General features: G+C 42.3%; 1 protein-coding gene across 8 annotated transcripts in view; it reads left to right on the top strand.

Moving 5' to 3' along the window:
• The window catches only part of BBX (BBX high mobility group box domain containing), a 199,704-nt gene extending 172,698 nt beyond the window's left edge, over nucleotides 1-27,006 (top strand). For 5 of the 8 annotated variants that reach the window (XM_073306507.1, XM_073306518.1, XM_073306468.1 and 2 more), the window contains 4 exons: nucleotides 7,030-7,227; nucleotides 8,189-8,381; nucleotides 13,344-13,394; nucleotides 18,900-27,006. In XM_073306507.1, coding sequence (XP_073162608.1) covers nucleotides 7,030-7,227; nucleotides 8,189-8,381; nucleotides 13,344-13,394; nucleotides 18,900-18,987 — 530 coding nt within the window. In that variant the 3' untranslated portion in view covers nucleotides 18,988-27,006. The remainder of the gene's footprint in view (nucleotides 1-7,029; nucleotides 7,228-8,188; nucleotides 8,382-13,343; nucleotides 13,395-18,899) is intronic. The other 3 variants (XM_073306538.1, XM_073306497.1, XM_073306528.1) reach the window with 2 other exon arrangements.
• Nucleotides 27,007-27,501: the final 495 nt, after the last annotated feature.

The raw sequence follows: 27,501 nt of genomic DNA, 5'->3' as shown, positions 1-27,501 counted from the left end.
ATGCCATCTCACCCATGCTGTCCAGTCCTTTATAGTAAAGGCTCCATGCATTCCTAGGCAAGCTGGGCCTAATTTTTTTCAGCAAAGCCCTGGATTCTGCATCGTTCTGGTGTAGCAAACTTGAAAATCTGTAGCAGTTTTAATTAAAAACCTCTAATTTTTTTAATGTAAATAATCAAATATTATAATGAGTAATTTCCCCTTGTGTTGAATTTGGTATGAAATGTTGTTAGTTTGTGCTGGCCTCGTTTTCTGTGTCGCAGATTTTTTGTATTGACAAACACAACTGCATTTAAAAAATGGAAGTGGGGGAAACCGGATGTTTTGAAAAGTAGATCAGGGACAGGGGGGCTTTTTGCCACTGGGGAGGCATGGGAGGTAGTTTGTGATTGTGGGATGTGACCTTTAGCTGGATGTTTCTACTAAAAAAAAAAAATAATAAGCCGTGAAAGAGTTAGCCGTATTGAAACGTAAACACTTGCCTTTAGGTTTTAGATTTAACGTCTCGGGGACATGAATGGGGCAGTTTACACCCCTCAGATGTTTGGGGTGTATGTTGTTTCAAGTTCACTCCTAGTTCATGTTTTCAATATTTTCTTGGCAACCAGGAGAGCTAGAAAAGCGTGTGTTTGTGTAATAGATGTCGTTTTGTTGTCATGTCATAACCCCGTTGTGCTAGGTGCTGTACAAACACAGAATAAAAAGACTGCCCCTGCCTTCAAAGAGCTTACTGTCAAAATAAAAGACAAGAAAAAAGCGTATAGATACAGACAGGGAAGTCCAAGGAAACTGTGAGACAGCATTGTGTAAATAGGATGGATACAAGGTTGGGGGGAAAGTAGAACACAAGCAGAGTGAACAATGGAAGGGCAGCAAATGTCGTGTTGATGCGATATTTTTTTTATTTTGGGGTGAAGGGTTGGTTACTTAGAAAGGGATCCGCTAACTGGAAAGTAAACGGAAGAAAAAGGAATCAGGGGAACAAGTGTAGAAGGAAGCTCAGCAGAAGAGACTCCGAGGAGGGTGCCTCTATATTGGCACAAACAACCAATCAGCACAGGACAGTGAAAGTCAGAGAACATACTCCAGGTTTCAGTGGAGTGTCCAGAAGTTGGAAGGCTCCTGCATTGGCTGCTTCTGGTCCTCTACCAGGTAGAGTTTCTGGCAGGCTTCTCTCTATAGCAGTAGTGTGCAAACTTTGCCAGTCACGCTCCCCCTTACCATTCATGGAATTTGCCACGCCTCCCCCTCCATTATCTATCATCTGAAACTGTTTGTTTGTTTTTTGGAAGGGCTCTACCCTGTAGCAGGACTGGGATCCTGCTTCCATAATAGCAGGAGCAGGATAAAAATTCAACAAACCATGCACAAGCAGTTGGAGTGGGTATTGTGGGACGGGAACAGGATTTAAAAAATAGTCCTGCTGCGCTGCAGAGAACGTGATCGCCCCTGGCTGCCCAGCTCTGAAGGCAGCAGCACCGCAGAAGTAACTCTGGCAGTGCTGGCAGCGACACGGCCTTCAGAGCTGGGTGGCCAGAGAGCAGCGGCTGCTGGCCGGGGCGTTGGTGGTGTTTGCGATGCGGAAGGACTATTTTTTTTATAATATATCCTATGTAAATGTACAAAATACCCATTCTGTTTTTATCCTGCTCATAATATTATGGCAGAAGGTCCTTCAGGACCCCAGTTTCTTCGTGCCCTCACCCCCAAAGAACCTCTTGCACCTCTTCCCCTCCGCCCCCCCTGCTCTATAACCCACATGGCCGGGGGGAGATTCTGTTTGGGGGGTGGGTGGGTGGCGGTGCGGTGCAATGCAAGTGTGGAGTGCAATTCTGCAGCAAGGATAAACGCCATGGCAAATTCTGCAGCTGCAGGATCGTGGGATGTGCAGACCCTGTTTGCACTGGGCACTTATTTGGATTTTGTCTCATTTTAGTCATGTTGTACACGGTATTGCTAATACAAGCTATTTCTTCTTTGGGTGTGAAAGAGATTTCTTTTTTAATTCCAATAAAACAGTGGTACTAAGTAATTGGGAGTGGGAAGGGGAGGATAATACCACATCACCTTCCTAGCCACTGTCAGCCAGCTGTGCTTTGTAGACATAGTGGCAGAGGTGAGCCCTAAGGAAGCCTCGTGGGGAAGGGGATGAGGAAGGTGGGGATTACTCCCAACCACTGCACTGTAAAAGGGGTAGAGCTGAGCAATAAAATGGCAGATGAAATTCAATGTTGATAAATGAATCAACATAATCCCAACTATACATATAAAATGAAGTGGTCTAAATTAGCTGTTACCACTCAAGAAAGAGATCTTGGAGTCATTGTGGATAGTTCTCTGAAAACATCCACTCAGTGTGCAGCAGCAGTCAAAAAAGCAAACAGAATGTTGGGAATCATTTGGAATGGGATAGAGAATAAGAGGAAAATATCATAATTCTACTATATAAATCCATGATACACCCACATCATGAATACTGCGTGCAGATATGGTCTCCCTGTCTCAAAAAAGATATATTGGAATTGGGAAAGGTACAGAAAAGGGCAACAAAAACAATTAGGGGTCTGGAACAGCTTCCATATGAGGAGATTTAATAAGACTGGGACTTTTCAGCTTAGAGAAGAGACAACTTAGGGGGGATATGATAGAGGTGTATAAAATCAGATGACTGGTGGGGAGAAAGTAAATAAGGAAGTGTTCGATACTCCTTCTCATAACACAAGAAGTAGGGGTTAGCCAATGAAATTAATAGGCAGCAGGTTTAAAACAAACAAAAGGCAGTATTTCTTCACAGAAGGCAGTCAAGCTGTGGAACTCCTTGCCAGAGGATGTTGAAAAGGCCAAGACTATAACAGGGTTCAAAAACAGCTAGATAAGTTCATGGAGGATATCGGTCCATCAGTGGCTATTAGCCAGGCTGGACAGGGAGGGTGTCCCTAGCCTCTGTTTGCCAGAAGCTGGGAATGGGCAACAGGGGATGGATCACTTGATGTTTACCTGTTCAGATTGAACTGTATGGGGAGAGAATCATGTACTTAGCCCTGGGCCTAAACTTTGCACAGTTTCTTAAGCCCACACCTAAGTATGTTTTACTCTCTTTTGTTTAACCTTCACCTTTGCCTATTTTCTTATGGCTTTTAACCTCTTTCTGGTTCTTCCTCTGTTATAACCATTGCCTATTTCTCCTTTCTTCGGTTTTTATTTTTGTAGTTGTTGGATTTTTTACTATTTTGTATTGTGAGAACTAAAGGGTTACTTTCAAGGGGAGCCATCCTACATGGATTCTGAGTGGTTCTGATCGAAACTGTTTGAAAGCAATATGACTCAGTATATTTTTATACATTTTATTCAAGCTAACAATCAAAAATAAGATCAAGAAAACATATTGTTCTGATTAAACCACTACAGACTCCTCTAAACTAAGGATTAAACAATACGATTGTCAAAATAAGGTCAAATTAAGATCAAGTCACCAAATCCAAGTGTTAGCTACACTTTTGACTTACAACTAAATCCTCATAAAGCCCAAAATAGGACATCTAAAGAGGAGGCTGTCCATTCAGGGTATGTCTACACTGCAACTGGGCGCAAACCTCCCAACCCAAGTAGACAAACTTGTGTTAGTGAAGGTCGAGCTAGCGCATTAAAAATAGCTGTGTGGATCTTCCAGCTCGGGCTCTCAAGCCTTTGGAGTCCATTATAAACCCTGATTATGATTTTCCCCATGGCAGTACGATCAATTTATCTGGTTGAATATCTAAGTCAGTTCTCAAAGTTCTCAAACATTTTAATGGGGTCACCAGGGCTGGTTTAGACTGGCTGAGGCCTGGGGCCAGAGCCCAAGCCCCACCACCTAAAGTCAAAGCCTGAGGGTTTAAGCCCTGTGTGTTGGGACTCCGGTTACAGGCCCCCCGCCTGGGGCGGAAGCCCTTGAGCTTCAGCTTTGGCCCCATCCTCCTGCCTGGGGCAGTGGGATTTGGGTGGCCTCAGGCTTTGATTCCGCCCCCCTGGGGTCATAGGCGCCAACTTTCCCCGGCGCCGGTGGGTGCTCGCACCCCCCTGGCTCCACCCCAACTCCACCCCTGCCCCGCCCCCATTCCAACCCCTTCCCTGAAGTCCCTGCCCCAACTTTGCCCCCTCCCCGCCCCATTGGACCCCTCCCCAAATCCCAGCCCCGGTCCCGCCTCTTCCCCACTGCGTCGCGTTCCCCTCTCTCTCCCCTCCCTCTCCCCCCCCTTCCCCAGATTACCCTGTCATCATTCTACCTCCCAAGAAACCAGAATGTCCTAGTGGACTCTCTCAGCAGACACTTTACTGTCAATCATGAGTGGGAATTATGCGACTCCGTAGCGAACAATATATTGCTCCATGGGGACACCCACCAGGGATCTGTTGGGCTCCCAAACAGGAAATGCAGTGTATACTGTTCCAGAGGAGCTGTAGGTCACCACTCTCAGGGCAACACTCTATTCTTTTCATGGTCAGATTGTCTGAACTATGCTTTCCCTTCACTACCACCCTGCCTCAAGTTTTACGCAAGATTTGGCCGGACAGGGCACAAGTCATTTTCATTGCACTGAACTGGCCCAGTCAGTTTTGATTCCTGAACTTCCTATGTATGTTGTTTCAGGCACCAATCATTCTTCCCACATTTCTCAATCTCCTCACCTGGAGAATGACAAGTTCAAGCATTCCAACCCGCATCCACTTAATTTCAGAGCCTGGTTTTTTGATGGATGTCATCCTCAGAGTGATCATGTTCTCAAGCTGTACAGAACATCTTTTCCAAGGATTCCACTAGAAAATGTTACCTAGCCTAGTGGAAGCACTGGTGGAATGCACTAGTGGAATGCACTGTTTGGGTGCATTGAAGACTTATACCCCCAGAGGCTGCAGATATTCTTCTCCTTCTGGACTATATTCTTTCCTTATTGACAGGAGGTTTGTCTATCAGCGCCATGTGGGTCTACTTGGCAGCAATCAGTGCATACCATCCACCCTCATAGGGCTACTTGATCTTCATGCACCCAATGAGTAGCAGATGCTGGAATGGCCTAATCAGAACCTTTCTGTCTATAAAAAAGCCTACGCTCAATGGGACTCTAACTTTTTTCTCTCAGTACCCACAAAGTCTCCTTTTGAACCATTAGCTTTTTGCTCCATGTCTCTACCATCCAGGAAGGTCTCATTCCTGGTAGCCATCACCTCAGCCAAGGGGGTTGGTGAGCTTGAAGCACTGATGGCAAATCCTCCTTACACAATATTCCGTAAGGACAAAGTTTCATTATGTTCACCCCCAAAGTAGTCTCAGAGTTTCATCTGTACCAGTCAATTCACTTCCCAAAACTACACGCATCCCCAGTAGAAGGGAGGCTCCATCCCCTCAATGTTCAGTGAGCCTTGGCCTTTTACCTGCAGAGAACAAAACCAATCAGAAGGTCTCCTAGACTATTTGTCGTGATAGCAGAAAGGGTCAGGCTATATCCTTTCAAAGAATTTCAAAAGGAATCTTTGGCTTTATTTTGCTCTGCTATCAGTTGTCTAATCTTTCCTCCTCCTCTTGGGGTAAGAGCAAGCAATGTCTATGGAATCGCTTCAAGAGATGCCTCTACTTGATATCTGCAAGGCATCTACATAGAGCACCATCCACACATTTGCGAGTCACCATGCCTTGGTACAGGACTCCTCAGCATCTTTTGTAATGGCGGTCCTTCATTTGGCTCTGCCATCTACAACCTCACATGTTCCTCCTCTTTGAGTACTGCTTGTCGATCGCCGAAAGTGGAATTCACATAGGGACCAGTACTCAAAGAAGAGAAGGTTACTTGCCTTTATAGTAACTGGAGGTTCTACAAGATGTGTGATCCTGCTCTGTATTCCACTACCCCGCCTCTCCTTCCCCTCTGCTTTGGATCTTCTCTGATTCACAATAGAGAAGGAACTGGAGGGGTGGTCAGTCCACCTCACCTTTTATCCCCTGCATTGGAGGCACAAGGTGAGCCATTGCATATGTGTGGGCCAATGAATGCTGCTTTCGAAATGTCCAGCTCCAGGCATGGCACACTTACGTACCTGCAGTGGAATACAGGTAGGGAACCACACATCTCGAAGAACAGCTATTGTAAGATAAGTAACTTTCTCTTATAAAGTGCCACATAGCACTTCTTATGTAAACTTATTTAATTCTTAAGCTAAAAACACTACAGAGAACAATAAAAGCTTGCCAGTACATGCATGCCAGTAAGCTTACCAGACTAATCCCCAACACTTACATAAGCTCTGGCAGGAGCAGTCCTTCAGAACCCCCAACCCAGGAGTATCCTTCTGATGTCAAGTTCATTACAACTTCAGCTCACAGTTTTATGGGTCCTCCGTAAGCCCAGTCTTTCCAACCCTACACTAAGGACTGGGGCCTGCCGTGGACCATGGGGCCTGCCCATTTGCTGGATCAGGAAGAAGGCCTTGAGCCTGTTTAAAACCAGGCTATTTATCCAAAAATCCTTTTTCTGTCTCTTGGCCCCTGGAGATCCACTTTGAACTAATATATGCGAACCTCTTCAGGGGATGGCTTCAAAGGACTGAAAACCAGAGGAATGACATTAGGGTCCACTTCCTAGAGGAGTTACGTACAGTTCCCCAATAACATGCACAATTATGTTTTTAATACAATGGACCCCAAAGATATTAGCCTTAATTCAATAAAGTTTCTCTTAATTTCACAAGGTGTGTCCAGGATGTTGCAGGATATTGCGAGTCTGTCACAGTTCGTACTCACTAGATCCTTTTAAAACAATAGAAACTTGAACCTCACAGGAACCTGCAAAAACTGGTCCAGTACTGTTCCTTACAAACCCAAAACACAGGGTGCAGCTCACAAACACTTCCATGACTCGAGCCCTGCAAATACCATGCAGTCCCATTAGTGAGAATTGTAAGTGTCATGTGCAGACAGATATGAATGTGTGTATAGTTAGCAATTCTAGTGTTTTACGTTCGACTTGTAATTGTAACTGACTTGTCCCATTTCAGCCATACTTGCAGAAGACAAAACCCCCGGTGAGCCTGCACGGAAGAATAAAACTTCTGTATCTGTCCCAAATACTCCAGAGCCAGCACTGCTGCATGAACCCTTGGTTGGTAGCCAAAAGAGGAAAGCGAGGAAAACGAAGATCACGCATCTTGTTCGGACAGCAGATGGCCGAGTGTCACCAGCAGGAGGGGCTCAGGGTAAGGAGACGAAAGTCTAAATTTATGATAAATCTAGATTATTGAGAGTGGTTCTGAGGTATAAGTAAGCTAATAGGGAAACGTACCCCTAGTAGGGAAGAGGTCATAAGCCTGTACTGGAAAAATAATTCTGTAAAAACAGGTACCAATTGGGTCATACCATCTAAGGAATCAATAAGTTTCAAATAGGCAATTTACTGTTGGACAAAAATTTTAGATGTCAAAAAAAAAATCTGTCTCTAAACTTCTGTATGAGGAGTGGAAGAGGCACACAGAGAGTGCTGGAACATAGTTTACCTCTCCTGAGGTGCCATGCTACCAGTCCAGCAAAGCGAAGGTACTGTGCCTGCACAGTGGGTGCAATTAGTGGATGTAAAATTGGGCCCTGTAGTGTATATAAATACAGGGGTAATGTGATGTCCCTAGGTAGGTCGTCAAGAGTGGGGATTGAACTCGGGACCTCTGGATTTAAAGACATGAGCTTCCACTGCCTGAGCGAAAAAATCCAAGTGTGTTAGATCGCAATGCATAGCATAAACTTCTATGTCGTCCATCCATTAGAGGGAGGCAGAGAGCCCCATTAGTAAACTTGGTTTCAGAGTAACAGCCGTGTTAGTCTGTATTCGCAAAAAGAAAAGGAGTACTTGTGGCACCTTAGAGACTAACCAATTTATTAGAGCATAAGCTCTATTATTATTAGAGCATCTGATGAAGTGAGCTGTAGCTCACGAAAGCTTATGCTCTAATAAATTGGTTAGTCTCTAAGGTATTGGTTAGTCTCTAAGGTGCCACAAGTACTCCTTTTCTTATTAGTAAACTTGGATTACACAGATGATAAAGCCTCAATTAATGATGGAAAAAATGCATGTTAACACCTCTATACTAAGCACTGTTCAGTACACAGCTGTAGCTGACTTTGTTGCCCCGCTGCCTGTAAGTTTTACTTTTTCTTTTGTTATAGAGGAAAAACCAAAGGAGCTACCACAGAGTAGTCTCCAAAAAGCATCAAGTGCAGAGACCGATTGCAACGACGAATGCTCTAGAAGCGCAGAAGCAGAGGACACTCACAGTATTACGCCAGGCATGCCGACTGTGTCTGCATTCTTTAGCCTAGCTGCTCTAGCAGAAGTAGCAGCGATGGAAAATGTACACAGGTCAGTGTCTGCTGCGTACCAGTGTTGTCTGACAGGATTCTGCATTACAGCCCTCTTACTCAGAATGCATGTGAAAGCTGTAACATCTGAGTCAACTGGTTTTGTCATTTCTTTCCACCGCTGCTTCTCTTGAGTGCTTAGTTTATAGCATTTGCCTGTTTTAGTAGGGTGAAATGCTCACTGGCTTAATTACCAGTGATATTGCCTTTTAATAATACACCAAGAGAATCACAGCGAGCAACGCTGGCTTGCTGAGACGGCAGCAGGGAAGGCTTGGCACTTGTTCCCTCACAACTGTGCAGTGCAAGGCAGAAGCAGGCAGTGCTGAGGACGTCCAAGTGCTTTTGTCTGCAAGACATAGAACATTCTGTGCTTTCATGGAGAGGAGCAGCCCAGATTAACCAGGCTTTGCACCACGTACAACAGTTCTGCCCTGTGAGATTTGGTAGAAGCTGTGGTGAAGGCAAAGAGACCTTTCTTCACTTCCCACACAGTGACAGCACAAGAGTCAAAAGAACAAATCAGCTGCAGTTGGTCAGGCTGAGCATGAGACTTTTGCCAGAAGTGTCTCCTCTCAGTCAAAGGCCACAGGCACGTGGTGATTCTCTTGGTGCCACAGGTCACTGTCTAGGAGGTGGACCCCCTGTCCTTCCCAGCTGTTGAAGGCAAGTGGGGAATTCTGGGTCTATATGAGAATGTTAGTGCCTTCCTCCATAATTGGGGCCCTACTAAATTCACTGACCGTTTTGGTCAATTTCACTGTCATAGGATTTTTAAAATTATAAATTTCATGATTTCAGCTATTTAAATCTGAAATTTCACAGTGTTGTAATTGTAGGGGTCCTCACCCAAAAAGGAGTTGTATGTGGTCGCAAGGTTATTGTAGAGGGGGTTGAGGTACTGCTACCCTTACCTCTGCGCTGCTGTTGGCAGCAGTGCTGCCTTCAGGGCTGGGCAGCTGGAGACTGGTGACTGCAGGCCGGGAGCTGAGCTCTGAAGGCAGAGCCGCCAACAGCAGCAGCGCAGAAGAAAGGATGGCACGGTATGATGTGGCCACCCTTACTTCTGCACTGCTGCCTGCAGAGCTGGGCCCTTAGTCAACAGCCGCCACACTGCGGCCACCAACTCTGAAGGCAGCAGCACAGAAGTAAAGGGGGCCTGGTATGGTATTGCCTTGCTTACTTCTATGCTGCTGTTGGCGGGGTGCTGCCTTCAGAGCTGGGCACTTGGCCAACAGCTGCTGCTCTCCGGCTGCCCAGCTCTGAAGGCAGTGCAGAAGTAAGGGTGGCAATACCATGACCCCCCTAAAATAATAATGTGATGCCGCTGCAACTCCCTTTTGGGCAGGACCCCCAATTTGAGAAACGCTAGTTTACCCCGTGAAATCTGTATAGTATAGGGTGAAAGCACACAATTTCATGGGGGGGAAGATCAGATTTCACGGACCATGACCTGTTTTTCATGGCCATGAATTTGGTAGGGCCCTATCCATAATGGGGCTGAGGGACACACTCCCAGCTGTGCTCAAGGAACTCTTGTGAACTATCTGCCCAAAGAAATCATTTCATGACGTTGACAGTCTTGCCAACTGCTGACCTTTAGAAACAGTACGGACAACCTCATGGGCCAGGTCAATATTCCCCTTGTTAATAAAATTGGTTTTAATATTCAGCTATGTGTATTTGACAATTGCAAGGAGATTTGGAAAATCACACGTACACAGAACAAAAATCAGATAAGTCTTAGTTGATTGCAGAAAGACTTCAATCTTCTGCAGAAGTCATTTTCTTTTAAAAAGACATTTCTCATAAGAAAAGCTTTCACACTGTGATATCCTTGGTCTCTCTACCCAGCCCTGCAGAAAACCACCCTATTAATAACAAAAGCAAAGGTGTGAAACAACTTCCTCTTCCTTGCATGTGTAGCAATATGAAAGACCAAAGAGAGACAAGGAGAGATGCTGTATCAAATTCTGTTCTGAGTTAGTGGTGTAAATTAAACTTCTCTGATTCCAGGGTAATGCCTCGATTTACACTGGAGAAAAGGAGTACAAGTTGGTTCAGTCTTATTCATTCCCTTCATTTGTCCAAGACTTCCTTGCCCACCTTTTTCACTGCTGCAGTGCCTGTTCTGAAGTGATGTTGGGCTACTTCAACTTTTTGGCTTGCTTTTTTTTTTTTTTTCTTATTTTGTTCCCAATTTATTCTTCCCTAATAGCAGTGGCCAAGTAACACGTTACCTGTGGTCAGGGGTGAAAGTAATAATAAATTCTTACCAGTACGGGGGCTGACTCCAGACCCCGGAAGGGGCAGGGCCTCAGGCTGAAGGGGCAGGATTGGGGGGGTCAGCCTCCCACAGGCAGCCCATCTGCGCTGCCTGGACCCCACCACCTGGGGCTCTACAGCTGCCCTTTTGCCCTGCCCTCCCGTCCCCGTTGGGCAAAAATTTAAAAGCACCACCAACGGGGGAGGCAAAAGCCACGGCAGCACTTTAATGTGGGCTGCATAAGGGTCAGTAACGGCTTCTTACCGGTACACCATACCGGCTCACTTTCACCCCGCCTATTGTCTGAATACCAAACATGTAGATATAGCAGTGGTTGGACAAATCGCTGTTCGGTTTCCAATCACATTTGGAAACAATGCCTGGGAACTCGTTTCTAACAGAAACTAAGCAAATGCCTCTTACAGACCTGGAGAATGGAAGACAAAATACAGACTTGGATCTGGTGTGCCAGATTCTGCCCTCACTTATACCCCATGCTGTCCTACAAGTATCTGCTTCTGCCCTTTTCTTTGTGTGTAAAGTACTTTAAGGATACCTGGGAGTTGTAGGAAGAACAGCACAGGAAGGTTATTGTGTTTAACATGTTTTGTTTGGTGGCCTATATTTAGTTAACAATTAATTTTACAGAGCCCCAGAGGCTATGGAAAACAAGTTCTCTTCTCTAAATAGAGTCGATTGGAAAATACCACAGTGTTTTCATCTGAACACTTCTGGAACAGCTCTGGTCAGCTTGAGATCTTTTTTGAGGATGGTCCTTATGGGTATTCACTGTGGGTGTGCATGTACTCTAAACACTCCGGACCAGAAATTCTTCCATAGCAGTGTCCAAAGTTCCATATCTGCACCTCCTCATGCTGCAAACTGAGGGCATAAGAGGTGGCACAGACCGACTGACTCGTCAGTTCCTTTCTACCACTCACATCTGGGATGGGACTCTCCTATGTCCATAGCCTTCGAACATACTTGGGCTTTAACCTGTACATATTATAAACAGTTTTTATTATCATTTTTCTCTCATAGTTAGTCAATTTATAAGTTGTAGTTAGTTAACAGGGATCAAGGGGTTCCCTTATTCCACCAACGTTTTGAGTGCTTAAGCCCCAGGTCTCATGCTTCAAGCCTTGCCTTGCCTGCTGGGTCTTACAGTAAGTGACCTGCATGAGAGCTACCTTTACTGCCATCAGAATGTGACATCTGCCAATCCTTTCCCCCTCATAGCAGGTAGTCCCTGGAGTTCAGGCATCTGATGGAGTTCTCCATGGGGCTTTTATCTGATCTGGGATTCTCTTGCTCTCTGCCGCATTGACCAGAACCTCCCACCAGTGCCCCTCCGGCATCTTCAAGCAGGCCCAACGACTCCTCTAAGAGGAAACACAATGAGAGTAGAGAGAAACACCCACATAAGAAGACAGAGTTGTCCCATAAGTCCTTGAAGAAGAGGGTGGCAACTCCCCTTTCCTCAGGACTAAGTGAGACTCCACACCCTGGAGCGATGTGCCTGGAGCTCATGGGGAAGACAGGCCAGCACTGACAGTATCGTGAGCTTCCAGTGGCCCAAAACTACTCACGAAACTGTTTACGGACAGTCAAGAATATTTGCCGTCTGCCACCAGCAGTACCTCATGACACTGTACCTCAAGCTGCATTGACAGATCCCATACCGACGATTCTGGCCAGTTTTCCTCCTGCCACACCTTAGTGTACACCCTTCTCAAGGACCTGACAATTTACACGGACCAGGATTCACTGATCCTGTTGGACCTGGTGCGAGTGAGACACATCACTGCACTCCCCACCCATCACTCACCAATCCTGACCACTAGCAGAGCTGGGGACGCTCCATGCTGGTAGCACGCTTCTCACCAGAGTATGGCTTTGGAGAGCTACCATTTGAGTCAGACATCTCATTACTCTAAGGAAGAGCAGGAGCCAATATCTCCAGTTCCAACAAGTCCCCATTCTGGGCATCAGCCCAGGTAGGGTTTCTAAAGCATCCCGGAGACCCTTATATCTGCTGGACCCATACCTGATGACAGGGATCAATGATACCCCCCAAGGGGTCTGTCCCTACCCCTATGATCCTGCCCATTGACCATACTGGAGTGCTTGGGACACTTACTATCGACTCTCAGACTTTGACCACACGGGGCTCTGCTCTTGACAGAGATCACCACCAGCAGAACACTTTCCAGAGGAATTGGAGCAACCAGCTCTGTTGGAGCTGCTGATGGCATCATCTTCATCTCTGGATGAAGGGATGACCCCTCCAGATGCTTACAGGCCGTAACAAGAACTTCTCCGGAGAATTGCTAAAACCCTTTAGATCCCACTGAAAGAGATTCAGGATCCCACACACAAGCTCCTAAATCAATGGCTCCCTCCAAAGTGGCACTCCCTATTAATGAGGTGATGTTGGAATGACATTTGGCACACCAGGGGGTACCAGTTAGGATCTCAAATTGGGGGTTGGGGGTGAAGTCTAAAAAATTTACCAAACTGTTCCCAGAATTTAACTGAATAGTGTCAGGGTTGCAGGCTAACTAAACCAGCAGTCCTGCAGCCTATGATGAAGCAACAAAACAGGCAAGTAATAATTATTTTATATGTTTTGAAATCAAAAGAAATTTTCCGTGATTTAATTGCACTCCACTTTTCCATTATTTTCTCCATGTGCAGGGAGTCATCTGTGTCCATTTCACAAGCAAGAAAGAACAAACAGTCTTCGAGGTAGATCTTGGCATCTTTTTAACCAGTTTCATCCAGCTAAAGCTTTGGTCTTTTATTGTAGAAGTTACAGTGATTGTCTTTGCTAATTAAGGCAGTCCACAAATTTCAAAGTCCCTTTTTGAGCCCAAATGAATGTCTGATTAGTTCATGCAAACTAAATTTGTTCAAAAGTTCTTCTCAACATGTGTTTGGACTGAGTCCATTCCATCACCAGCTGTTAAGATTGCATTTTGCAAAAAGGAAATCCTTAAGTGAAGTTTTCTCATTTTGTTGTGTTGAGGTCTTTCAGGCAGGTGATAACTGGAAGGATCTTTTGTTTCTTCTCCTTATAAGCCGGATCCATCTCCTGCACCATAACTGCGAGCACTTGCTGCACTTCAAATCCGTAGATCTCTTCAAATATGTCTGTTTTGTGAATGCATTAGTAGGATCTCGAAACCAAGCAGGGGTCTGGCTTGGACAGTGACTCATTTTGTACTCTTGCTCGGGGTCATATTCCTCAGAGTAGGTGACCTGCAAATAATCAAATATCTTCTTTCCCAGTAATACTGGTGCCTTAACTTGGGAATTGATATAAGCCTCTGTAATCTGGTTCAGACATTTAAGATGGTGTATATCAGTCAAGAAGCTGTAACAATGTCCAAGACCTTAATTTGCAAAGATACAATCAAAGCATTTGATTTTTCAAACAAAGGTCTCATGAGAGCAAAAACTAAATCAAAAGGATAAATGGAGGCAAAGAAGCTTCTAGCTTTGGCTCTCGTTTCTGAACCAACCTGTAAATCTTGAAAAATATCATCAAGAAGTTACACCAGCTACTTGTGCTCCTACCCCGAAGAAGATTGAAAAGAAGTATTTTGTTCCCTCTGTGGGCACAGAATATTTATTCTCACAACCAAACCCAAAACTCCGTGCTTGTCCAAGTGGTCACAGAGTGAAATACATTTCACCACAGTACGTGCAAGGATCACAAGAGACTAGATCTCTTTGGCAGAAAGAGCTTTTCTCCAGCCACTCTACTCTTCCATGTTGGAAACTACCAGGAACCCACGTCAAAATACGACGTTATTAACTATAACAGTCTCTCTGAGTTCATCAGTAAATTGCCCCAGGAATGTAGGCCCCAATTCCAGCTATTCTAGATGAAGGAAAACTGGAGGCCAGGTAATCCCTTCATGCTTCACTGATGGCAGCTTTTCACTCCATGGCTACCTTAGTGGTTGTTAGAGGGGCTTCTTCGTTGCAGGCATTGGGGTTCCCAAAGGATGAACAGGTGGTGGTAGATCTCCTCTTCAAGGGCAACAACTTTTTCACTGAAAGAACTGATGAATCACTTCAGTCACTTAAAGACTCGGGTGCCTCTGGAATATACACCCCAGCACATCACAGAAAATATTCTAAACTGCCACAGTATAGATACCAGCCAAGCCCACAGCTGATTTATCCCCAGGAGTCCTATGGGCCACTGAGAAAGTGCCAGATGGTATAGCGTGCAAGACACACTGCTCCACCACAGTTCCTTCTCGAGACACAGCCGTCTATCAAGCTGTCATTTGGAGGGACACTCAAGAGCCATCAACCAGTCCTCACACAACCAGTCTTCCCCACCCCCTTTGGTGGCCGTCTGACCTGTTTTCTTCCAATGTGGCAGCACTTAACTACGGACAAATGAGTCTTAGACAACACCTCAACACAATCAAGTTCCTGTCTACCCCTTTTCCAAAACTTCCTTCACTGTTCCTCTGCAAGGATTCTTCACAGGAGAGGCTTCTCAGGCAGGAGGTAGACTCCCTAATCCACTTACCATCTATAGAGCCAGTAACTCCTTAACACAAGGGGAAGGGCTTTTATTCCAAATACTTCCTAATGCCCAGAAAGGAGGAGGGGTGGACCCATCCTGTACCTCAGGCAGTTGAATGTCTTCATCTGCCACTCAGGATGCAGGCTGATTACCCTGGCTGTCATAATTCCCTCTGAATGAAGGTGACTGGTTTGCAGTTTTTGATTTAAGATGCGCCATCCACCCAGAGATACCTGCGTTTTATGGTGGGCTGAGACCATTTCCAATATAAAGTGCTCCACTTTGTCCTTTCAGCAGCCCCGCGGGTTTTTACAGAGGTCACGTCTGTAGTGGCAGTACACCTATGCCATTAATGCTATCATGTATTACTCTATTTAGACATCTGGCTCCTCGAGGGACAGTCATATCAGGAAGTGCAAATAGCAGTCACAGTGTGCACCCACAGTGAATACCCATAGGGACAGCACATCTTGAAGAACTCCAGTTGTTATAAGATCAGTAACCTTCCTTTACCTAGCATATGTCATTACTAAATACAAAGGACCCAATTCTCCCTTACGTTGGCAGTTGTGAAGGTGCCTTAGAATGGGTGCAAAACACATCTGCACCTTCACGCACTTTAAGGCACCTTAACACTCCCAGAGTGGTGTAAAGTAACTTAAAAGGAGAATGAGGCTGTCACAGTCTGGGGTGCAATCCAGACCAGTGAGGGTCTGTGTCACCACCTGCTCTGCAACCTTGGGTTCCTCCCAATGCTTTCCCAACCTGGGCCTCTCACAGACAGCATGCAGGTCATACCCTGAGTGTCTGTGTATAGCTACAGCCTGCCAGCCATCCTCCAGTCAACACTTTGGCTTCCACCAGCCTTGGTTATCATTTGCAGGATGGCTCTAACACGCTCCCATTTCCAGATTTTTTCCCCCAAAATGTGTGTTCTGCACTATCCAGGCCTCTCCTGGACAGTTCAGACAGTAAAGTTCCATGGCCTCTGTGAGGGGGTCAGTGAACAACAGTTTCCTACTTTTACTGGAGTTACCAGACGATTCAGTGTAAACACAACACTGGGTTAGTTTTGATGAAAGAATGAAACAAATTTTTTTAACTACAAAGAGAGATATTTGAAGTGAGTACAGGTGTAAGGTGTTAAAGTCAGAAATGATTATGAGAAATAAAGATAAAATGCTTTCTAGTAACTAAAACTTAACAGGTTAGACTTGGTTCTAGGTAAAATCCTTACCACATGTTCCCTGCAACAGAGCTGACCAAATTCTCTGGTCAGAATCCCTCCAAAAGTCCATCAGTCTGGTTCCTTTTACTCCTGGGAGAATTGTGCACCAAAATATTAAAAAATCTGCACACAATACTTTAACATTTGAAAAATTCTGCGTATTTTATTTGTCAAAATAACACAGTATAATCACACCAGTTTCAATTATTTTGGCAATTTATTTAAAAATACATGTCAGGAAGTATGTCTGTAACAATACAGACAACAAACAAGATTCGGGATTCCTTGCTAGGCATATTAATAGAGAACTCTGAGTAATAATTCGTTTAAACTGCAATACAGAAATATATTTTCCACACCCCTCAGAAGCAGTGCAAAGGCTTGGGGGAGTCGGGGGAAGAGGAGGCGCTGAGGGAGAGGGAAGTAATTGCTGGGAAGGAGCCGTGGAGGGTTGTTGGGTATGGGTGGAAAAGTATGGAACGGGTTTTGGGGGAGGAAACATGGGGAGGGATTCTTAGGGAGCTTTCCCCATACAGACCCTGGCTGACCTCTAGCCTCTCCCATTTAGTCAAGCACATCTGCCCCCATCCCTATGTGTTCTCCCCCCCACCCCGTGTCCTTGCACCCCCACATCCCCATGTGTCCCGGCACCTCCTCCCCCTGTCCTTGTGTCTCTGTGCCACCACATAGCCACCCCCTTCCCCCATGTGTCCCTGCACCATCTACCCCCTGTTCCCATGTGTCTCTGTGTACCCACTCAGTCACCTTGCTTCCCTCATGAGGCCCTGCACTCCCTTCCCCCTGTGGCCCTGTGCCTCCACTCCCATTCAGCCCCTGCCCCAGTCTGTCCTTCCCCACTAGCCCTTATGAACCCCTGTCCTGTCCCAGCAGCCCCATGTGCCTCATGCTGTCTGTCTCCCCATATCCCGTGTCTCCTGACCTGGACTGAGAGGCACTGTGAAGAAGGCACTCAGCCTCTCTCTTCCCTATGGTAGCGGGGGGCTGTCTGGGAGTGCAGGCTCTGTTCTAGCCCAACATTGACCTCTGGTGAGAAAAAGGCAGAACTTCAGCAACTTTCCAGTAAAAGTTATTTTCTGTGGGGGAAAAAATTATGCACGGCTCTTGAATTATGTGCGCACACTGACACAGAATTCCCCCAGAAGTATCCTTTGTTGTCTTAGGCGAATGAGAGAGAGAGTGAGATTCCCTGGTGTGTGTTTGCCCCTCATTTTTATAGTCCAGTCCCTCCTTGAAGTGGAGGGGGTGAAGGTGCACCCATGCTCTTTTCTTCTCTCCTGTGTATGCTGACATATAGATTTGCCTTGTCTCCCTCTTGCTGTCTCAGGGACCCTGTTTACTACTTATAGAAACTTGAGGTAAACACATGCTCCTTTGTGTAAGATAGACCTGCTGCCTAATCAGGGCTATGTGGGTTTGAACATGTGCTACCAACCTCATATGGAGGGAACTCATAACTCTACGTATAATGTTGCTACATACGTTTCACCACGATAGTATTGACCAGTGAGTTACTAGTTTTCAAATGATACCTCACAGGGCATATTTTGTGCAAAGATTATTACACTAGTATGTGGGGTGTGAATACAAGGTTGCATTCGGTTACATAGGCCCAAAGCTTTTGTTACTATGTATTTGATATGTTACATTAACCTCACAAGTCATCACTATTTTTGTAGTTAAAATGCAGAGAGAGGCTTTCTGTGCAAATTTAAAAGATGAACTAGAAATGAAATCTCCAAAGTCCATCTGCTTCCACGATTTATGTTGAATGCCAGCACATAATACTGGTGAACATGGACTTCTTTTGGAGTTTGTCTTTACGAAGTCCTGAACAGGGGTATCGTGTACAAACTAACATAAATATAATAACAACATGGAGGTTTTGCTGGAGTTGGTCATGAAAAGTTGGCAGCAGATTCTAGAGGAACCAAAATACTTTGTCACTCACAAGTTATTGAATGAGCTGTTTACTGCTTCCTGAAATGCAGTAAGTGTAAATGGGATGAGGGAAGTATTTCACCGTATTGCTTTAATTCATATCCATAGCAGATGTTTATTTTCAGTATGTGCCTCATTGTGTGTTTACGTTCTCTTGCCACAAGTAAGCAATATTCTTTTGTTTCTCAGGTCTCCGGCTGTGTCACAATATGAACAGCAGCCCTTGTGTGCCTGTAATTTTATTGTTTAGCTCTGTATTTTCTGTTGTGCTTCTGTGCCTAGTCAGATGCCATCAAGACTTCCAATTTGTTTCACGTTGGCTTTATAGGACATTTTCTCTGCCTATTTCCTTGTAGCATGCCACAAAATAGATAATGTATTAGTGCAACCGCAATTTATGGTTCTGTAGAATAAGACAATAAAATGACTTCATCCACGTGTTTCATGCTTTCTAGTCTCAAAAATCTACCATTTTCCATATAATTATGGATGTTTTCCTCTGTTTGTTTTTTTTTAGAAGTCAGAAGGCAGCGCCTCTCCCACGTGATGGACAGCCAAAAGAAATGTCTCAGGCTCCGGTGCTTATTTCCTGCGCCGACCAGTGAAGCTCCACCTTATTGTAAAACATTGTGCTTTACCTAATATCCTAGCCTTGTCTTTACCAAGGGAAGCTAGTCAGTCCATATGATGGAAAATATAGACTTGCAAACAAGTGCTTATTGCTGTGAGTGGCCCAGATTTCACTTGAAGCCAGAAGTTAGCAACTTGGGCCAAGTCCTCCAATTGGAACCCAGAATCTAGGAAGGTGGTGTTATTTGACTAATAATGAAAAGAAATGGAATGATCCTGGAGCTTGCTTTCTATTGAAGGCTTTTAAACAGTAAATAGGTGGTTTCTGTGAAAAAGGCTGCCTTTACAGTAGCTCACACAGCATCCAGAGGGTATGGAAACTAGTTTCATATAATACCTAGTTACTCTAAACAAAAATACAAAACAAAAAAAAACACTGACGCACTGCACTAGTTATTAGATATTCTTAGTCATTTTTGTACATGAAGATTTAAGTTCTAAGATGGTTTATATAATAGGTTATGCCTACATTTATATTGTAGAATGAATTTAAAAACCTGTTCTGGAGAACTCAAGGCAGCATGGACAGATGTACCATTGTTAGCGGTGTTTGCTCAACCATGTGGTCCAGATGTTCTGCACTTTTATATTTGCCACCACAGTGGTAGAGTTTACTGGCAAAAATTCTGACAGGCTGTGTTGAGTGAGTTTGTTTGTTTGTTTTTTTTTAATTTAGCATTGAATAACCAGAATGATTTGCATTAGAAAAAGGAGTGGCATATGGGAAAGAACAATACTGCAGATTATGGACTGGTCTTTCATGCATTGGAGGGTTCCTTTATTTTGCATAGAGGTCTAAAATGACTGGGTGAAATGCTCATGTAAACAAAAACAAAAAAAAATACTACAAATACATTGTTCAGAAGTGACCTTAGTATTACTTCACTATTCTGAAAACCTTGAAGACATGACTTCAGTATACATGCACACTGATATACATACCTTTTACATTTGACAGACACTGGAATTGTTGTAATTACTGTGCACAATCTAAATTGGCTTTGTAGATTGTATAAAAAGAGCCAGTTCTAGTTTGTGCTGGTAAAGTGGTAAGTTGTATGCAAGTAAACCATGATTGAAGAATAATGTTTGACTAAAGTTAGGCTATCAAGCAGAGATCCACCTGCCAGTTCCTGTCCTTGCTTTTGTTTTCTTTATGTATTCTGCTCTCATAAATACATCCCCAAAGCCAGCACCAAGTGTATCACTTGGACTATATCTTCACTCTGTTGACTTAAAATATTGCATAAGCCAGGCAGTTGTTTCCTACCAACAGATGCAAAATGATTACTAGAAATTAATCGGAAGCTACAAATTCAACAGGGTACTTCTTTCATAGCACAAGATGTTTCCCTACGTTTTGCATCATAGCACAAAGATTTACCAAATTGGACCCCAGCAATAATTTTCTGTTAGTCTTCTTCATACTGGCTGAAGTTTTGATAGTATTAGGTTGAGTTTGAAGCTCTTTAATTAAGTCTTTAAATAATGAGAGTTTACATGGTTCTATCAGGCATTCTTATTTATACTTGACTGAATTGATGTGTTTTTTGGGGGTGGGGAGGGATTTGTAATTCTAATTTGATGTAATAGCCATATGGAGAGTAACTCTATTAATAGTTGCTAGATTTTAGCCTTTTGTTGCTGTAGATAAGTGCAGGTCTTCAGTTTATATGTTGGGAAATGCTATACAACATACCACACACATTGTAACAAACGATGAAGTATTGATAAAAAGCAGATAGCTGAGAAAATATGTTTAAAATGCATGTAAAATATTACCCTCAGAGATGCTGGAGGAAGATATGTTGGAGAAAGGGAAGAAAAAGGAAATAAAGTTTAATAGTAATGAGAGAGTTAAAAGGCTTTTTAAAATTCAGGTAGAAATAAGACTGGTAAAGAGCTCCCTATTATGCCATTGTAGCATGTGGCAATATTTTTAATAAAATTTTATTAACGTTTTCTAAATTATTTTAACAAAACAGAAAAACTGTCAACATTTAAAACAGTTGGGTCACAGTGAGGTGGCTGTTGGCGTTTTGGACCACTTTATAAATTATAATTAGCTGAAATCCAAATATTGTATGGTGCAGGCCATTCACCTTGACAATGGTACTAACTTATTTCTCTAGAACCCACTAGAATAGATATATTTTTTGCCAGAGCACCCCATCATTCTTCAATTTAAATTTCAGTATTGTTCCTTAAGATATTTCTGTATATTAATGGTACCTTTTTTAAAAGAAACAAAAAAAAATTACTTTTTCTATGTGAATCAATATCTTACTTGATCTGCTTTTCCTTAGAGAGGGGGTGGGGCTGGGTCAATGTACTGGATATGACTGTTTTCAGATACTTATAAACCTTTTTGTAGATATGCTTAATTTTTAAGCAGTTAGGCACTGAGAGTAGCAGAAATCCTGCAAAGCTTTATAGTTCATTAGGCATTTGCCTTTGTTGGTTCTCGGAGTGATGTCTTGATTTCAGTAGCAAGAATTTCCCCTGAATCTACTGGAAGGGGTAGCAGTATTTTCAGGTAACAAAATTTGTTAGCACAAGAAAATTTCAGACCAACAGTTTCCTGTATTGGGTTTGTTTTTGTTTTTTTAATTTTTATTATTTTCCATTCCTTTCATTTTGGAAAATTTTATTGCTGTGATATGTACTTCAGCATACCAGCAAATACTTTCACCCATTGACATATGTCCACAAATGCCTCGAGAGAAGAAATTGTTGCACCTTATGTATATCTCAAGCAAACCAAAATATGATGCTTTTCTGCTTTGTTTATTCTGATTATGTTGTATCATTCTTTACTGAACCCATTCTCACTTAGCTAAACCTGTTGATATTTTCGCATTTAAACTTAATTTCTGGATCTGAACCTATGTATAAATCTTTCTTTTAAAAAACAAAAAGCAATTATCCCAGTCCTCTCTGAATTCTTGGTGGAAGTGAGGAATCTTGTCTCAAGTATAAAATGCAGTACTGTTCCAGTTTTCTTTTGCTTTTATTTATTTGGTGATCTTTGTTATTTTATGTGTTGTTTTGAGGTATACAAAGTGTATTATAGTAGCTAAAGCTACAGACATAAGCAGCTGGGAGAAAAATACTGTAATTTTTTTTAATTGTTTCAGTACTGTAAACGAATACGGGAAGAATGTTCTGCAGAGCATTTGAGATGCAGGTTCTGATCCCCACATTGTCTTATAGTCCAGATTAGACCAGAATTGATCAAAAATGGTATGGAGATTAAATCATGCTGTTGTAATTATGGCAGTATTTATCCCTTGAATGTGCTGTAATTCCAGACATCGAATATATTTATTTAAGATGATTGAATGCTCTTTTATACTAATTCAGTGTCCCAAAGTCATGAGCAAGGATTTTTTGTTAGTTTCAATTCCCAGTTTATAGTGTCGGTGCATGAGGTTTGAAATAGAAAATAAACATTGGGTTGGGAAAGGAAGCAGGGACAAGGGAATGACAGAACCATATGAGTGTGTATTTAAATTTCAACTCTTTTGTCATTTTTTCCCCCCTTATTTAGTTGAGTGACACTCTGTCTGTGTAGCATGAAACTGGTAGGCACTGTGCAGTCTTTGACTCTATGTATTGCCACTTTGCATCCATGGTTGAAACCCAAGAGAGTTGTAACTTGCCCCAGAAAAAGGACATTCATTACTCTGGATGACCTTTTAATGATAAAGGGTACATCTTCTAGTATGAGGCATTAATGTGAACCAGTTCTAAACTGGGCTGCCTATTTAGCTACTGGACAAATACTGGAATATGCTCTGAAGCCATAGACTTGAGACAGTTGAGAGGGTGTCAGAGAAAAGAAGGCCTCTTCTCAGCATGGTGAAGTGACAGCAACAAAGGAGAGGTAAAAGGCTTTACATTCTGTAAAAGAAAAAATAGGTTGAAAAATGATTCATTGGGTTTGCATGATGCTATTGTGTACGGTGATTGTTGGCTGCACCTCCCCAGATGAATGCTAATTTTAATAGGGCTTCCTCTGCTAAAAGGCTACTTTCGTTGACTTCCATTTGCTTTCTGTTTTCATTTTAAATGGAATGTAATCTGTTCAGCCATCAATGCCATTTTTATATCATGGTATGTTTTAATTTCCAAGAACAATATTTATACAGAGGGAACAGTGTAACACAAAATATACAGTGAAAGCCGTACTATTTATATTGCTGTTATGCTTTTGACTTTTGTGTCCTATTCATATAGATTGTCAGACATCGTCATTTCGCTCTTATTGGTTCAATAAGATGGTTTTTGTGACAACAGAAAATGTAGAGCTCATCAGGTGATTAACTTCAGATATTCCCAAAGGAAACGGAGTAATCCAAAAGCTGCTTTTAATACTTAGTGGGTTACATTTACTATATCATGATTTCACCTGAAAACATAATTGTGCAACTCATATGTCATAAACCATGTTTTATCCATTAGACAATTTTTTCCTGTGCTTGTTAGATTGTAGAGTTTCTAGATGCCTTTGTCACATTTTGTAATATTTCCAGCATTAGCTCTCTCTACCTTGTACATGTACGAAAGAGTCATCTACAACTGTCAGAACATTAAGGCATTTCAGGACATATAGAGCTGTAAATTTGCATTTAGACTGTGACAGAGAAGTTTACCTCTTCCCCTCAATTCCCCAATAAAAAGTCACAGTGAGGTTTATGCTTTTCAATTAAATACCAAATTAGCCTTGCTAATTTTCTAATAATTAAATTGACATCTTTTTGAAGAAGAATGTAGAGAGGACACACTGTACCTTAAACTTGTCTGCAGTTCATTAAGGCAGCCATCCAGAGAGGACCAATTTTATTCCCTAATTCAGCAAAGTACGTAAACTCAAACTTACTAAACTCTTCAGCACGTGCTTAAATGTTAAGCATGTGTTTGTGTGCTGTCCTGACTCTGAATGTTTTCATGAACTGGGACCTTAATTTACATTGGACTTTGAACAAATACTAACATTTTAACATTCATTAAGTTTTTCCAGAGAATTATTTTCTAATTACTGGATTCTGACTGTGTTATCAAGTACCAGGTAGAAACTCCATATGCTTCAGTGGAAAAAGATGTGTGTTACCTCACAATCTGAAATAGAAATTATGTGGCTAAACATGCCTCCTAAAATAACACTCTAATCCTACCCTTTTTACTCACAAAAGTAAAACAACAATCATCTTCACACCAGGGGCTGGAACTTTGAAAGTGACCAAAGAAATGTAATGCAGAGCAGTGACTGGCAACTTTTTTGCCATGAACTAAGTATTTTACGCTCGGGAGTTCAACTGTTAGACAGCCTGAGGTTTCTCACACTGTCTTATGAACTTTATTTTCATAGGTTTCAATCTTTCCCTTGCATGTCACATGGTAGGGTGAGATTTTTTCAAAGTGTCTAAAGTGAGTAACGAATACAAACCCCATTGAGCTACTCACTTAGCCACGTTAGAAAATCCTACCCCTAAACAGAGTTTGCTTTGGCCATCAGGTCTTTGTCTATCAACAGTTGAAACATGACTGAATTTCTAATGTCTTTTTTCATAGGGCCTGATCCTTCAACCTTTATTCTCACACATAATTCCATTGACTTCTGGGCCATAATTTGTCTTTATTTGCTCTAAAGTTTGGTGTAAACATGTTTTGTAGTAATTATTTCCATTCAGTGGTCTCATAGAGCTCTTGCCTTCTTAGATGTGTGTAGTTAAAGTTAATAATCACATTTATAAAATGCCTTTCTTCAAAAACTTATACCTAATTTGATATTTTTTAAAATGCACATGTTAATTCATGTGTCTAACACGCTAAAGTACATTAACTGTGATCATGAAACTGAATAAAATATTTGAAAACAACCTTTCAAATAAATTACTTTATATTCACTCTATTTTAGCTATCCAATATGTACTTGTAAATAATTTCCCATTTTAAATTAATGGATGCAAATAGATACTTTAAGAAAGTTGAGTTTTTTTGATATTTCACCTGCTTCAAGATCATCAAGTGCTTGTTTACCTTAATGTGACTAATGCAGTAATTTATTAGTCTGGCAGTGAATGAATTCTACTAAAATTCAGATTGTTTTTTTTAAACTGAAAAATCTTGTTCGCCCCCTAAAAAAACAGGTTATTCAAAAACATAAACTGGGCTAGATCGTCCAACCTGCATACTATAATTTCTGTTTTCTTTAAAACCAACAGTGTAACTCCTCTGGTAGTCAGTCAAAAGTATGTTGGCTGGGAGTGTTGTTGTTTTAAATATTTGTTGTTGTTACACAGAAAATATGCCCAAACCAGCGTAGTTTAGACTGATATGCTGAGCTTCCAGCTTCTTTTTAAAACTTGGGGGCCTAATCCAGCACCATTGAAATCCGTGGAATGACCCCTACAGATCTCAACAGATCTTTGGATCTGGCCCTTACTGTGCTAATGCTGGCAAAGCACCACTGATTTCAGTGGAATTACACTAGTATAAAACTGGAGTAGCACAGTGAAGAATCAGGCCCTTTGTCTATCTCTGCTTTCTTGGATTTCGTCTTCCACACCTTGTTGCACATTTCATCTACAGCCCACAGACAATTAACTGACGTCATCTTTACGTAACAAAGCCCTTACTTCATCGGTAGTCCTAGGACAGCAAGGGATTTATGTTTTAAAAATAGGTCCTTGTTTTAAAATGTAATACGGATGATGATTATTGCTTAGGGTTTATACTGTGGTAGCACGTCCAAGCCACAACCAGGTTGAGCCCCGTTTGAACTTGGATTGTATTCAGTCCACACAGTTCCCTTCCTTCCCCCGCCCCATATATGCTTGAAAATGTAGATTCTTGGGATCCAATCCTCCACTCTTCATAGACCTGAAACTTCCATTGACTTCAGTGGGATGTTTTTGGTGTGCAAGGAATGCAAGATTGTGCCCTCTGGATAGTATATAGAAGATAATACTCAGGGAACTGTGGGTGAGGGTTTTGTGAATGCATGTGTGCTCTCCTGGCCACAGCAGGTCCATGCCTATTGAAACCAGTGGAAGCCCTTTATACCTATGACAGCAGAACCAACTGCATATAAGAGAGTCCAAAACAGTGGGAGAGAGTCCCTCAATCTTTTTTTTTTAAATACTTATTCTGTCCACATTTACACAAGGGAGCGGAACATGTGAGCTGTCCTTCGTCTCCTATGTCTGAAAGCTCTAGGCTCCCTACAAAGACATGCCAGGATTTGAACAGATACAGGCAATGTTACAGGGATGTAGAGATCACATGGAAAAAAGGAAGGGCTTCTTATAATGAAAGAGAAATGCCAAGGGTATATCTTCTTATGAGGAGAGCTCTAAATCTTCCACCTAATATTTTAAGTCTGTTACACTGGGGAATTTTAAATCACCATCCTTTTTCGATTACACAGTAACTCTAAAACATGATTGATTATCTTTGCTTCATTACTCAGATTCTGTCTTTTTGTCTGCTTTCATTTTGTCCTTACCACAAAACAACTTTTTAGCTAGATATTTTAAACTGCATAAGACCTCTTCTGAAACCCAGCTCTCACTTGCCTTGTGTCTGCCAGCTGCATGGCATTACATTTACATTCTGTCAGTTGAGAGAGACACGTCCTTTTGTTGTCTGATGACATGGAAAAGGAATATTTCTACCTACTGAAGTAACACACCAGTTCAGAGAGTACTGTCACTCTACACCATTGACCCATTTTCCCACTATTTGTCCATTTCTTTAATATGCAACTAATCCTTTCAAAACAGAATTTTTTTTTCAAATGGAAAAAGTGTAGTTTGAATACAAAAAATATACGCAAGCATTCCATAAGCCACCTAAAAATCATAGACTAACCAGTTCCTCAGTAAGATACTAGCACTTTGTAACAAAATGAGATACGTTATATATTTGCTGCAAAGTTTTGTTTTGTGTTTTTTCTCAAAAATAAAACCTGTAAGATATCAAGTCTACAATCCATTCAGTGTGAACTTCTTGTGTGGACCACTTCCAGCACAGAAACTATCAGAATTTGAATTTTTAAACAGTTACAATAGAATTTTGAGACTCACTCTGATGTATTTAAGCTAATTGTCCTTTGTTAACAGTTTTCCATTAGGACTAGACAGATATGTCAGGTTCAGCTGTTGTAAATCCACATAGGTCCATTAACTTCAGTGGAGCTATCCCAGTTTAAATTAGCTAAGAATCTAGCTTATTTAAAGTTAGATAGTAATTTCTTTCACTTATAGGCAGGCACAAACTCAGTTCCTTTTTCAGTCCTTGGGAATAAACTGGTCAAAAGAGACCCCAAAACCGCAATCTACTCAAAAAGTTCAGTTAGAGTATTAAGCTTTACACTAAGCTTGATACTTGTTGCTGGAATGCGAACCTTTGATGCTTTTAAGTCACCACGGTAGCATTTTGTTCATTTTAAATCCGTTGGGTTCCTTTGCGATCTTAGCACAATT

This window comes from Lepidochelys kempii, chromosome 1 (assembly GCF_965140285.1).
Source record: "Lepidochelys kempii isolate rLepKem1 chromosome 1, rLepKem1.hap1, whole genome shotgun sequence".
Lineage (NCBI taxonomy): Eukaryota > Metazoa > Chordata > Testudines > Cheloniidae > Lepidochelys > Lepidochelys kempii.
The sequence above is the reverse complement of the archived record's forward strand: the minus strand, read 5'-3'. Positions and strand labels throughout refer to the sequence as shown.